The sequence below is a fragment of the Vigna radiata genome, chromosome 10 (assembly GCF_000741045.1).
Source record: "Vigna radiata var. radiata cultivar VC1973A chromosome 10, Vradiata_ver6, whole genome shotgun sequence".
Classification (NCBI taxonomy): domain Eukaryota; kingdom Viridiplantae; phylum Streptophyta; class Magnoliopsida; order Fabales; family Fabaceae; genus Vigna; species Vigna radiata.
In genome coordinates this window covers 18648427-18663873 of record NC_028360.1, presented here as the reverse complement: position 1 = coordinate 18663873, position 15447 = coordinate 18648427, and the positions used below count along the sequence as shown (strand labels likewise).

Sequence of the window (15447 nt, the reverse complement as noted above, 5' to 3'; positions counted from 1 at the left end):
TATTACTATTATTAGTATATCAAAATATTATTTTATTTTATTTTTCCGTGAAATATATTATTTCATCGTTAAAATAGTACATCAGAGTAATAATAATGTTCAAGACTAAAAGGTGGTGCATCACGATCAAATTAAAGATTTAAATTTTACAAAATAGATTCATTTAATTATATCGATATTGTATAAAATGTAAAGATTATAAATGTTAAATAAGATGTTGAATTTTAAAAATAAAAATTCATCATAAAACTTCTAATTTGTCAAAGATAAGCATGGATAATTCATTAAACATTAACAATCTTACAAGTTTGATAGAGAAAATCTACAATAAAAATAATAATCAAATAAAAGATCTACAAAAGAAAAATAAAAAAATAACATTAGAGTAAAATAACTCTAGTAATAATAAATAAAAAAAATACTAGAGAGTTTGAGTGACATTAGGCCAAGTTAGAAGTTTTCAAAATGAACTTTATGTTTTGGTTAAAAAGTAAAAAAAAAAAAAAAAAAAAAAAAAAAAAAAAAAAAAAAAAAGTCATTGTAAAAAATAAGGTACAACATTGAAAGATGCCAAATAGTTAAGAAAGTCATGGTAAAAAATAAGATAAAACATTAAGAGATTCTTGTTGAATCATAGGTACATTTTTTCTTATGAAAATATTATGAGTGTATCAATCGTTCTACACTAGAGACCTACATAATGATGCAATTAACCTTTACCACCATTTTAAGATGTACAAAATATAAATCCACCTATATACTATATGATCATCCTTTATATAATTTTCCCAAATATTCAATATTCTAATGTATTATAACTATTTAATCAACTCAATTAACTCCTTTTAAATGCGGATTAATAGACTCAAAGCTTCCTCTGCATGGAGTCAATCTTATCGTGGAAAGTCTTAAACAAAGAAATATTGAATCCTTTAGTGTGTTCATGAAGAGATTATGAAAACATTCATCCTCTCCGAGTTAGCAATGCACACATTGATGAGGTTGTTAGAAAAAAACTCCAACAACTTGGTCCACTCAAAAAACAACTTTAGCAATAATTAAGTAAGATTAATATACATATTTTAATGTAAACATCTTCAACAACAAACCAATTCAGGAGATATTTCACAATAATAACATATAAATCAAATCTATATGAGAAAATTATATCATCTCCCACACTTAAAACTAAAATAGGTTAATGACCTTAAATCATTGTTAAGATTTCGTATCGTGCTTATATAAATTAATTTACTAAATCAAATTATCAACTCTAATAAATAAATCTTTCAAAAAAATCCTTGGAGAAAATTTATTAGTAATGACATAAATCAATCACATACCTTAAAACAATAAGGTTACAAGTTTTTTTTCGTATATTTATTTATTTTTTTCAACATAAATACGTATTTTTAATAGTAAACTTGTGAACTTTCAAACTATACACGAAGTATGCACGAGGCAAGCTTAGATATATGAAATCGATGTTTGAGTTATTGCATTCTAAAGTGAAAACGTTTCATTCTGATTATTTATTTTAACTTTTCTGAACTAGATGTACATTTTCTATTCAATGTCAATGATTATCTTCAAACATTCGCTTTTTGATATCTCTTAACCTGAAAAAAGGTCCGCTACTTTTTATAACTGCTCTAAAAAATCTCAGAACTTCAATAAAATTGGAAAGGATTTTCCATCTTCAAAACTCCATACTATTTTTTTTCCTTCCTCCACTTTACAAGTCATGTAAAACGTTGAAAGAAACGACCGATTGGCTGCTTTCCTTAAAGATATTCTCACTTTCTTACCTTCCTTAGATCTCATGATTGATTGTTCAGTTACTTTAAAATTTAAAAAAAAAAACGATGAATATTCAGTATCCAGTTCTGCATTGGTACGAAGAATTTTTCTTCTAAATATTTATTTGTAGTATTTTCGTCATTTAGCAACCATGAATGATATTTTCAATACAGTTTCAGTGACAATCATCCAACTAACTAAGGGTAGATGTGATTTACAAAAAGAATACTACTAGCACTGATTATCAGTAGGAAATAAATATATTTAGTAAAAGGAAGGAAACTTGTATGGAAAACAAACAGCCTATCTTATCTTAGTTGCCCAGCATGAACATAAAACTTCAAAAGCTAACAGATTACTATAATTTTACAAAACCACCATGAAGATAAATTTGCTTACGAAATCAGTAACTTTTCCTGCCATCACCCTCAGTTATCACGTCCTGGAAGGTTCCATTGCTAGGAATCATGGGCAAGACATGCTCTTGATGAGGCACAATGACATCAAGAAGATAGGGGCCAGGGGTATCCAACATTTTCTGAATTGCCGCTCTAAGGTCTTCCTTCTTGGCCACACGAGCTGATGGTATCCCACAGGCATCGGCAAACTTCAAGAAATTTGGAAATATGGCCTTGTCATTAGAGGGGTCTCCTAGATATGTATGAGCTCTATTAGACTTATAGAACCGATCCTCCCACTGAACAACCATACCCAAATGCTGATTATTCAACAACAATATCTTAACTGGAAGCTTCTCCACTTTGATTGTGGCCAGCTCCTGAACATTCATGATAAAACTTCCATCACCATCAATGTCAACCACAATAGCGCCGGGGTTAGCCACCGCAGCACCGATGGCAGCCGGTAATCCAAATCCCATGGCACCAAGACCACCAGATGTTAACCATTGTCTAGGCTTTTTGTACTTGTAAAACTGAGCAGCCCACATTTGGTGTTGTCCAACTCCAGTACTCACAATAGCCTCTCCGTTAGTCAATTCATCAAGCACCTGTATAGCATATTGAGGAGAAATTTCTTCCTCAAAAGTCTTGTAACTCAAAGGAAACTTCCGTTTCTGCTCATTCAGCTCTTCTCTCCAACCCCTAAAATCAAGTTTACCCCCAGCCCCTCTGCTCTCCAACACTTGATTAATCCCCTTCAGTGCCAACTTCAGATCCGCACAAACCGACACATGAGGCTGTTTGTTCTTTCCAATCTCAGCCGAATCAATGTCAATGTGAACAATCTTAGCCCGGCTCGCAAAAGCCTCAAGCTTTCCAGTGACACGGTCATCAAACCTAACCCCAAAGGCAAGCAAAAGATCACACCTATCCACAGCATAATTAGCATAAACAGTCCCATGCATCCCAAGCATCTGAAGAGAATTTTCATCAGCAAGGGGATAAGCACCAAGGCCCATCAAAGTACTAGCAACAGGAACACCGGTGAGCTGAACAAAACGCCTCAATTCCTCACTAGAGTTCAAACAACCACCACCTACATACAAAACTGGTTTCTTGGCTTCAAAAAGCAATCTCACAATAAGCTCCAAATGCTTCTCATTGGGGGATTTAGGCAACCTAGACATGTAACCAGATAACCTAATCGGTTGATCCCAATTGGGAATGGCAAGCTGTTGCTGAATATCTTTAGGTATATCAATCAACACAGGTCCAGGTCTTCCTGAGGTGGCCAAGAAAAACGCTTCGTTGACGATTCTAGGAATGTCATCAACATCGAGAACGAGGTAATTGTGCTTTGTGATGGAACGTGTTACCTCAACGATGGGCGTTTCTTGGAAAGCGTCGGTGCCAATCATGCGGCGGGGGACCTGACCGGTAATGGCAACGAGGGGGACGCTGTCGAGGAGGGCGTCAGCCAGGCCGCTCACGAGGTTGGTGGCGCCGGGACCGGAGGTAGCGATGCAGACGCCGGGGAGGCCGGAGGATCGCGCGTAGCCCTCAGCAGCGAACACACCGCCCTGCTCGTGGCGCGGGAGCACGTTGCGGATGGTGGCGGAGCGCGTGAGCGCCTGGTGGATCTCCATGGACGCACCACCCGGGTACGCGAAAACATCCGTGACGCCCTGGCGCTCAAGCGCCTCCACGAGGATGTCGGCGCCCTTGCGGGGCTCCTCGAGGGCGAAGCGCGATACGAAGGGTTCGGCGGCGGTGGATTTGGCGGCAGCGGCATCGGAGATAGCGCGGGAGAGTTTGAGAGAACGACGTTGGGAGTGTAAGGGGGCGTTTGGGAGTGGGGAAAATGGGAGAGCAAAACGGATAAAGGGCTTTGGGGAGGGTGATGAAGGGAAGGCGGTGATGGCGGGTTTTGGAGCAGTTGCAGCCTCCATTTTCCGATTGCACAAAAAGACCGCAGACCCTAATCTATGGAATGGAATAGAGTGAATCTGTTACTAGGATACCACACATCTAATTCTTTATTGTCCTTTTACACCCACACTTGTACTATTTTCTGTGGTTTTCAACCATTATCTTTATTTAGTTTATTGTACTATAACTATTATTCTTTAAAAACATTTACTTCACACTTGTTTTTCTTATCAAAATAATAATTTATATAGTTCTAGGTTCAATATAGAAAAAAATAAACTACCTGTTAATGAATCGTGATCATTCATTTTTTTTAGTTAACTTATATTTTTATGGTTTAAAGGTAAAATAATATTAAAATGAAATATAAAAACTAAAATAGTGTGTGTATAAATCTATACTATCACATAAAACAGTTTTCTCTTATAGTGTACACATTTTGCTTTTAATTTTACTTTTTAAATTTTTTTTACATCAAAATAAATATTTTATCAATTTTACCCTTTAAATAACTTCTTTTTTTAATTTAATCATTTTTTATAAATTTTAACTATATTTTTAAACTAAAATAACTATTTATAATAAAAAATTATTTATAAAGGTTATCTAAAGTAAAAATGTAAAAATAATTTAAATTTATTTTTAAAATAATAATAATAATAACAATAATTTAAATTTATTTTTATAATTGCAATAATAATAATTTTATTAAATTTTGTTATAACAATAATTTACTATTTTATATAAGTAAAATTTCTTTCTTTAAAAAAGAAGTTTGTGTTAGTAATTTAAAAAAAAAAAAGTTTGTGTTAGTAAACCAACACATTGCTTCTATTTTTTCAAATAATTTATTTTTGTTTATCTTTATCTTTCTTCTTTGTGATATCTCGTACTTAGGTGAAATTGAATTGAATACAGTTACTAAGTTAATTATACGAGGATATAGTTGGAATCACCAACTAATAAGTTTATGAGTTGAGAAAATTTACCCGCAACTAATCAAAGTTAGGAAAAAAAATAGATTTGACTTAATAAAGATGATACAATAGAAACTTAATGACTCAATAACCCGAAAAATTCGAATCTTGACCCATCTATTACGTATTAATAGGTTAATTATACTTTTAAATTAAAAAAATTATAAATTTTTTATAATTTAAATTTAAATAATTTCACTTTAAAATGACGTTAAACTTCAAATATGATTTAAAATAAAAAAAAATTAACATACAATTCAAATATAATTCAAAAACAGACTCAAAAAATTAATAATTACGTTTATAATATTGATAATATGTGTCATTTATTCATCTATAATATTAGATGATAAATTTATAATATTTTGCTCCTGAAACATTTTTTTCTTTATTTCATTTATAATACACTAAAAAAATGTTAACTAATAATATTGAAACATAAAGTAAAAAATAATTAAATTAAATTAGGTGGGTTGGGGAGTCAACCCACCTCACCACAGGTTTAACCCAGATGAGCCGAATGGAAGATTGATCAGTATAAAAAAATTTAATTTTTTCAAACCCAATCTGTCTTGAACATTGGTGGACCAAATTGATCTGCAGATTTTAATCCATTTTTACAACACCAAACATGATGTAGCCAATTTAATTTGGTGTGACATTATCTTATTTATATTAGATCTAATATTAGTTTTATATTTTTAAAACTTTAGAAATTATTCAATTTATATATAATTGAAAATAAATTAATTTTATTAAATTTAATATATAAAAATTCAAATTAAAAAATAAAAAATTAGGGTTGAGATAAATTTATTGATAAATTTAGACAATTGTAAACTAATTTTGAAAGTTTTTTAATTTCATTTCATCTATAATCATATATGCATATTTTTTTTAGATGAAATTGTTTTAAGATTTTAAAGAATCAAGTTAAGCTTTTTAAAATTTAAAAAAAAATAAATTAAAACATAAAAAGTAAATTAAAAGGACCTACTTGGATAACGAGGCATATTTACTTATAATATAAAAAGAATAATATAAAAAATTCCTTTCAAATATTAACGTAACGAGTCTTATCTACTCGTTATTAAACCTCCTATAAGTATTTCATGATTTTTTTTTTCTTTGATATTCTCTTCAATTATTTTTGGTAGATATTGACCCCGACGTCCAGTTAGCTTAAAATTTGAATAGAATTTTTATTCAAGGTATGAATTATTTTATATCTTAAAATAAAGTCAAATAAGCTTGCTAATTATGTTTATTTGAAGAAAAAAAATTATAAAATTAAAAATAGATTTTGTTTCAATTTAAAATCTGTTGAAAATAACTCTTTCATCATTTTGCCCTTAAAATGAAAAGATCATGAGAGAAATATGAATTTAAATTACGAGTAAATAATACTTTGACACACGCTATATTTATTTAATAATAATTTATTGTAAGAATAAAATAATTATAAAAAAATAATTTTTATATCTGTAAAGAAAAATAAAAGTAAAAAATAATATTAAACGAGTCTAAAAAGAATCTGTATCTGAAAGTATTATGAGTATGAAATTAATCGTATCTTTGAATTTTAAACAGTAATGACTTAAAGAAAAATTCTTTCAAAGCTACAGAGCTGAAGACCACAAACACTTACTGTCAATACAAAATATCATCGTTCAAAAGGTGACGACGGTTCAGGTTTGAAAATGTTAAAGTTGAGAATGACAAAGAAGATACAGAGTTGAGATTAAGCATTCATAGTTTATTTTATCTGAGAATTCACACAGAATAAACATAAAAAAATAAAATACTATATAAAGATAAAAAATCTATTAATGTGTTATCTTAAAATGATAGAGATAGTCCGACGGTTCTTTTATTGTTATTCAGTTGTCGAAAGTTGATACTTACTGTATAGCTGCTGAGTGACTACCGAACGATCCGTTCGATCCTAATAATTTTTTTAGTTTTTTTTGTTGTTTCTTCTTTTCTCCTTTTACATAAATTCTTTGCTTCCGTTGTACTAAAAGATTATTCTATCAGTAATATTCATTCATAGTTTTTTTGTTTTCTGGAATTCTCGTTTCTCTCTTTCAAACACACATGGTATCAGAAGAAAGACAATAATTAGGGTTCTTCGTTTGCCTTCTTTTTCTTCATCTTCTTTCTTTTACTCTTCTAATGGCTTCTTCTGACGCGTCCACCACCGCTATCGTCTCTACCACCGATCATCTCACTAATCCCGCCCATCCTTTGTTCCTTCATTTTGGTGAAAGTCTAGCCCTCATTTTTGTCAATCCACCATTCTTCGACACCAATTATCAACAATGAAAGCACGACATGCTTGATAATTTTAAATAAAAAAGAGTATTAATATCTTATATAGTTAAACTCAAATTTTATTAATATTATTTCTCCTCGTGAATCTCCTTCTCCGCGTGGTATCGATAAACAGTAAAGAAAAGGAGACACGGGTATGCCGAAGCCATACAAATACTAAATGGTTTGTCCGCAGTCATGTTGTCTTGATCCCAAATTGTGTGAAAGAACACGTGAAGTCACTTTCTTCGTCAATCTCTACAATTATCATATACCACACGATATCATTCACAGACCACCCTAAATAACAGATATTTTAATTCTTAAGTTTCATCGTTTAACGTATAATTTCAGGACCCACTTAACACTTAAAGGAACATGCACGTCTTCATGTAAAAATACCAATAATGAGGCATTAATTTTTGTTAACCATGCATGCATCTGACTCACTGTCCGAACTTACTTATATTGTCTGTAAGGCTCTAAAAATCGTTTATTTTGTTAAAATTTTCATATAGATAACAAAGTAACGATTTTATAATATATAAATAAGTCTAAATTTTATTTTATAAATTGTTTTTTTAGAGTTAAGTTAAGTTTAAAATATATTTTTAATATAGTATCAGACTTTGCATTAAAACTTATTTTAGTGAGATTTTTTGGTTGTTTGATTTATTGTGTTATTCGTTATCAATGATATTCATTAATATTTAATCATATAATGTATATTTCTTGAGGTGAGGAATGTATATTGAAAATCTTAATTAGATTAAAGATAAGATGATTTTGTAGTGTATAAATAAATGTAAACTTTACCAATAAACTAGTTTTGATTGAATTAGATTTAAAATTTACTTCTTAATAATTTTTCTTTGGATACCGACGGTTGTGAACTTGTGATTAGGGATGACAACAGATCAGGTTGGACATTCATAGTGTCTACCCGCAACTTGACCCGTAAAAAAAATCGGACCTGTAACTCGTCCACTATCCGCACGTGTACCCACTTAGAAAATATCTGATACCCCAAAAAATTAAAAATATATATTTTATACATTTTTTAAATAAAATTATAAAAAATATATAATATAATATAAAGTAAATTAAATATAAACTAAAATTTAATTTTAATTAAATGTAACCTAATGAAATATAAATTAATTTTATTTTTAATTAAATTAAATTTATAAAAAATAAAAATTAATATTTTATTATTATTTTTTGTGCGTAGCGAGTACCTACGGATAGTTTAATAACAGGTATTAATATATTCGTTACCCGTTATTTACGAGTAATAAATATTTATAGATAATAACTACTCACCACGAATTTTATTCGTAAATATCTGTATCTACATTTTTTTTTTCATTTGAAAATTGTACACATTAAACTCTTTAGACCAAGTAATGTGTTGAATTTTGGTTGAGTTCTTCTCTTAATTTTAGGTGAACCACCCAAAAGAGTGATGTCGTTGGTTGTGGGCTGGGTGATGGGATATTGTACTTTATAATCGTAATAAAACAATTTAGTGCGAAGTGTGAGTTGTGGTTGTTACTTTGTATCGTTGGTTAAATTTACATTTACATTGTGTGGTTTATACAAAGAGATCCTTTGTTGTGTTCTCGCTTAGTTTTAATATATTTTTTTAACTTATTAAGGAATTCACAGTTCTCAAACAACTCCATTTTTCAAAATAGTTTTCGATGTTGTCTTCGTAAAACGTTTAAAAGAGCTAAATTGTGAAGAAACATTTTTACTTTCATACTAAAAGTACTCTTTGATTCTTTTGAACTTAAGTACAGTCTTTATATTTCCTTGATCTGAAAAAGTGGCTCCTCAAGTGACAAAAAGTGTTTTTTCCTTCTATCTAGGTTTTCCACTTCTTAATCAATCTGTAGGTAAAGCATTTCAGATATAGTGTTAAATGTTGATTGGCTTAACCCTTATTGGTTGCATCAATTATATAGTGAAGATTACTCGATTAAATTAAACTTATAATTTAATCCTCGTGAGTTAGATACTTCTAAATAGATAAGAAAGGATCGATCTGGCAAATTTTAATATAAAAGATAGGTATTTATTTTGTATAATTAAATGTTATATTTAAATGCATTGTTTTAGTATAACTAAAATTTTTAATAAATATTTTTATTAAAAATAAAAATCATATTTTGTATTTTAATGAATAATTTATACTATAATAATACCAGATTGTCTTTAAATATTGATATCTTATTTTGAAATTATTAAAACTAAATTTAGAAATTAAAAAATAGAATAACGTGCTTCTTGTCGAAGGAAAAAAAATAAAGTGTTGTCATAGAATAAAAATCATCATTAAATAACGTTTATAAACAATACTATTATTTTCTGTCAACATAAATATTATTTAAGATGACTGCTCTAATTTATTTAATAAAAATGTAAATTTTTAGCTTATGTTTTGTTGTTATAAATTTTCTATTCAACTTGTTTTAAGAATATTATCTACAAAATATTTTTAGAGAAAATAAAAAATTAATCTATCTTTAAGTTAAAAAAAAAAATTGTGAGATCAGATACACGAAATACTTGTAGAAATGTCTGAGGGAAAAATTATTGAAACATATAATTTTACGGTATATTTTTTTAAAATTTAAAGTCAAAGATCGGACGTTGATGTAGAACTTGTTATGGTTTATAGACGGTGATAATATTATTATTATTATATTTTAACTATAAATATATATATATATATATATATATATATATATATATANTATAAATATATATATATATATATATATATATATATATATATATATATATATATATATATGGGGTATATGGAGTTTGTTAATTTAAGTAAGGAGGTTTTTTAGTTGGTACATTTTAGTGTATCAAGTTTTAGGGTACAAAATGATCTTTTTTAAAGGAAAACCAACTTTAAATCTAATAGTTTTTAATAATTTTAAAATTTAATTTAAAATAAAAAAGTAAAAGGTAGTTATTAAAGATCCTGATAGAAAGTTATTAGCTTCTATTATATATTTTTTAAAAGGTATTTGTGTTTTTAAAATAAAAAATAAAATAAAAGGTAATTATTTTTTTAACCGGATACTCTAAATCCTAAATCATTATATTTTTTTAAAAGTAATTGTTTTTTAAAATAAAAAGTAGTTATTCTTTAAAAATAAAAATAAAATAAAAACTAATAAAAAGTAGTTGTGAATGAATTAGAATTTTCAAATAACTATCTTTTATTTTTCATCAAATTTTTTATAGGAATAAAATTGTGACTAAACTTTATATTCTAAAATGACTTATATTTCATGTACATGATAATTGATCATGACAATTTACGATTTCATTATAAAATTTCATCACGATTTTGTTTTTTAAAAAACGTGTCAAAGAAAAAAAAATTATTTAAACTATATTGATATACGATTAATAATTATTATTATTATTATTATTGATTTAGGAAACCTAAAATCATTAAAAGAAAAAAAAGCAATGAAGATAAATAGGAGGGTGATGGATGGTAGTTGTATAACAAGCGTATGTCAAAACCAGAAAGGGAGGACAATGACAAAAGGGTCGCACTTCGTTCCGTCATTCTCTCCTAATTAAGTATTCTCATATTTTAGTTTAAAATTTAAGGTTTAATAGATTCGAAATATATTTGGGGGTTTGTTTCAATTGGATCCTTCAATTTTGAAAGTGATCAATTAGGTCCCTAATTTTGTCAATTTGAATCAATAAAAGTCTTTCTGTCAAATGCAGTTAATGCCGTGAATTTTTTAAACATGTGGCACGCTGACTTTTCCAGATGGCATCGTTTCAAGTGCATAAGTGGATTATAAAAGGGTGAAATCTTTAAACCAAAATTTAAAGTTATCGAAAATATACTACTTTCTTTTGCCAATTACAATTTATATTTTTACAATAAGAAAAGTGTTTTTCTCACAATTTTTTATATGATTTAATTTAATCCTACAAATAGCAACATGATTTCTGCATATATCTTAATACCTTCTTTCGTAAAAATATTTAGATTGCATTTTATCTTCTTTCGTTTATATCAGACGATCTTTTTCTTCGTATTGTCTCTTCTTATTAAGAAAAAGAAAAAGAAAAAAAAATATATATAATATATATATATATATGAATTTGTTAATTTATGGAAAAAAAGTTTTTCATTTAGTATATTTAGCAAACTAAGTTTTAAGTTATAAAAATATTCTTATTAAAAAAATTTTAAATCCAAAAATATTTTAATAATTTTTAAATTTAATTTAAAATAAAAAATAAAAAATAGTCATTAAAAATCCGTCATTAACTTTTATTATATATTTTTTAAAAGATATTTGTTTTTTAAAATAAAAAATAAAATAAAATGTAATTATTTTTTTAATCCGAATAGGTTTTATAAAGTTTTATAAATCCTCAATTATTTTTTAAAATAAAAGATAAAATAAAAAGTGGTTATTTTTTAATTCAGACAGGTACTATAAATCTATAATGGTTCTATAAGTTCAAAAAAATTCTATAAACCCTAAATCATTATTTTTTTAAAAAGTAATTATTTTTTAAAATAAAAAATAAAATAAAAAGTAATTATTTTTTAAAATTAAAAATAAAATAAAAAATAATAACAACCAATCAGAATTTATAACAACTACTTTTTTATTTTTTTATTTTAAATTAAATTTAAAAATTATTAAAATATTTAAAGTTGGTTTTTATACATATACGTGGTTCATGTTACTTGAGAATTGGTTGTCTAGTGGCCACGTCTCCATCCTACATAGACGCAGTTTAGATGCATGCTCTACCGGCTATTCCGGTAACAATCTCCCTATAAATATGAGAGTCTCCCTGGTTCGGGCCAGAAGACAGAACAGAGTCTCTCTCTCTCAACAATTCTGAATCTTGAAAGTTTCTCCCCCTCTTTCTCTCATTTTTCCCTTTCTCGTTCTCGGCTGATTTAATTGTGTATGGCAGCTAGATTGTCGAGGCATGAGTTATCCGACCTCTGTCTCGGGAAACCGCCACTCAGATCCCTCTCCGTCGACGACACCGTAGCCGACGCCCTCGCCGCCCTAAAAAAGATCGACGACAACTACGTTTCCGTCTGGAATTGCCATCACTCCTTCATGAGGAAACCACAACCAAAGAACCAAACCACCGTTTCCAAATGCACCACCTGCACCTGCATCGGTAAGGTTTGCATGGTCGACATCATCTGCTTCCTCTCCAAACCCCAAAACCTCTCCTCCCCTTCCGCCGCCCTCCATTCCCCCATCTCCGCCCTCCTCCATCAATCCTCCTCTCTCCTCGTCCGCCACCTTCCACCCACTGCCAGGTATGCTTCCTCTCTCTTTCCTTCTTCTCCAATTTCTTTTCCGCCTGTTATTTTTCTTGACCTGTTATAATTCAACAAAATACCTAACCATCCACACTTTTCTTCTTATCTACTGTACTGATATTTAATGCCGTTTCCCCCTTTTCACTTTTCACTTTTCATTCACCTGTCACCTACACCTGCAACACTGTAACGTTCACCCTTGCAAATTCCAACCAAAATTCGACCCTGCATCACAGCATGTCAAATTTAATGATCAAACTAAAAAGGAACGGTCGCGACAAAATATTACTTGAACGAAACTTAATTCCAATTTTCTTTCACCTTGTTTTTTAAATCAGAATTGGATGATATTCTACGTACATACTAACATGCAGAAATTTGATGGCAGAAGGTTATGGTTTCTTTGTGTTACATGACAAGTTGGTTGTTGGAAATTGGAATTTTCGAATGCAGGCTTAGTTATGTGAAGTTTGATTGAGACTATGGATACGAATAATATGAAATAGGGAAGCGATACATTGACAACGATTTTTTAACAACGTTTTGATGTGTTTGGTCTGTTTTCAGTTTGGCGGAGGCTATAGATGTTATGCACGAAGGGGTGCACAACCTGGTGATACCAATACAGAATCAGTTCGAAGGTTTTGACTCCAACACTTTGCGGCACGATGACAAAACCATCTACTGTTGGCTCACCCAAGAGGATATCTTCCGATACCTCCTCAACTCAATCGGTGTGTTTTCCCCAACAGCGGCGAACCCCATCAACACCTTAGGCGTCATCGACACGCAAAACCTCTTTGCAGTGTGCTACGACGACCCTGCGTCCTCTGTTTTGGACCTCTTGTCCCTGTCCCTCATATACCAAAGCTCCGTCGCCATTGTCGACCCCAACGGCAAATTCGTCGGCGAAATCTCGCCATTTGTACTCAACTCCTGCGATGAGGCCGTCGTGCCCGCCATGGCAACGCTCTCCGCCGGCGACTTCACTTCCTACATCGACTGCGGCGGCCCACCGGAGGACTTGGTGCAGTTGGTGAAGGAGAGGGTGGAAGACAAGAACCTCTCAGAGTTGCTCCCTGACGAAACGGGTCTTTGTTCATGGTCTTCTTTTTCTTCTAGTTGTTCCTCCGACGAAGATTCTTGCTCCGGGAAGAATTGGAAGCTTGGAGGGTACTCTGGGAGAGTGGGGAGAAGGTCTGAGGCAATGGTGTGCTACCGGTGGAGTTCTCTGGTGGCGGTGATGATTCAGGCTCTGGCTCATCGTGTGAGTTACGTGTGGGTTGTGGAAGAAGATGGAACCTTGACGGGCATTGTTACTTTCCAAGCAATGTTAAAAGTTTTCAGAGAGCACCTTAAATCCATGTGCTAACAGTCACTACATTTATAGATGATGATGCAAATAACACTGCTATATTGCTTCAGCTAATTTGTTGTTATAAATAAAAGCAAGAATCGAACGTAAACTAGGTTTCAGGGATCTGTGTTTATCCACAGAGAGATTGATACAAAGAGATGTTACTTGTATAATATTTGTACAACATCTTATATAGTCACCAGAGAAAGGGAGAAAAAATAGAGAGATCAGAGATTTAATCTCTTGAGAGAGAGAGAGGGGGGAGAATGGTATTTGTATAAACTATAAACTGATCACATCTCAATCAATTTTGCTCATTGTTTACCTATTTCTCTTCCTTTTTACTTTTGTTTTAGAAATTATTAAAACATTTTTTAATTATGAAAATGCCTAGATATACGAATTGATTTTCATTTTATTTTTTTAAAATACTAAATTTAAGATAATTAATAACTATTACTAATACTATACTGCTTATTATCATAAGAAGTTGGTACTTTCATTGCAATGAGTTTTACAATGAAAATCTAAAAAAAAAAACCTGTTTTTCAAGGAGGGCGGGTCCTAAATAAGAACTTTATATGAATTTAAATAAGAAATTTAAAATTTCTTCAAAAGTAATCCTGTTCTAAAATTGAACGATAATGTGATTTTTTTTTCTCAGTATTAAATAATGCTCTCTTTAGCTTTGTTTGAATTGTATACGAGAATAAAAAATAGATAAAAGAAAATGATGAAAATAATAAATTTTATGAATTTGTTTAAAAATATTAAAAATGGTTATTACGTTAATATATTTTGTCAAATGAAAATTGAGTTTCTAATTTATTACAATATTTTCCCAAATGTTCTCTCCAAAAATATGATGTCATCTAATTTAAGTTTCAAGGTAAATCATTGAAAAAGTGTGAAGATTTAAAAAAAATACATTATTCACCATTTTAAAGACGAGTATTATAAAAAAGTAACTCATTTGTCATTGTGATAACTAGAGTGACATCTGTTTATATTTTCTTCCAATTATTAGTGCATTTGATGAAACTCATTAGTAAATCGTATTTTAAAATTAAAAATTAAATCACCTAAATTTGCTTAATCTGAAAAAAGAAATATATATGCACAAAATATTACATTTGCATTAAAGAGTTGATTTCTGTTTTCCAAAATAATATTTTTAAAAGAAAATTTTACTATGTAGACCTGTTGAAAAGTTATTTACTTAAATGGATCTCTAAAATGTGGAATTGAAAGAATAGAGAAAAAGCTGAGGAAGAAAAATACCCTTTAAAAAAAACTGCATTATTGTATATATTCGTTTCA

General features: G+C 29.9%; 2 protein-coding genes across 2 annotated transcripts; one reads left to right on the top strand and one right to left on the bottom strand.

Annotated features, from left to right (window-relative positions):
• Positions 1-1973: 1973 nt before the first annotated feature.
• LOC106776087 (acetolactate synthase 3, chloroplastic) lies at positions 1974-4239 on the bottom strand. The gene has a single exon (XM_014663410.2). The coding sequence runs from the start codon at positions 4148-4150 to the stop codon at positions 2204-2206; it is 1947 nt and encodes a 648-aa protein (XP_014518896.1). The 5' UTR covers positions 4151-4239; the 3' UTR covers positions 1974-2203.
• An 8043-nt stretch (positions 4240-12282) lies between these two features.
• On the top strand, positions 12283-14455 carry LOC106774432 (CBS domain-containing protein CBSX5). Its single transcript, XM_014661424.2, has 2 exons — positions 12283-12767; positions 13338-14455. The coding sequence occupies exons 1-2, from the start codon at positions 12400-12402 to the stop codon at positions 14140-14142; spliced, it is 1173 nt and encodes a 390-aa protein (XP_014516910.1). The 5' UTR covers positions 12283-12399; the 3' UTR covers positions 14143-14455.
• Positions 14456-15447: the final 992 nt, after the last annotated feature.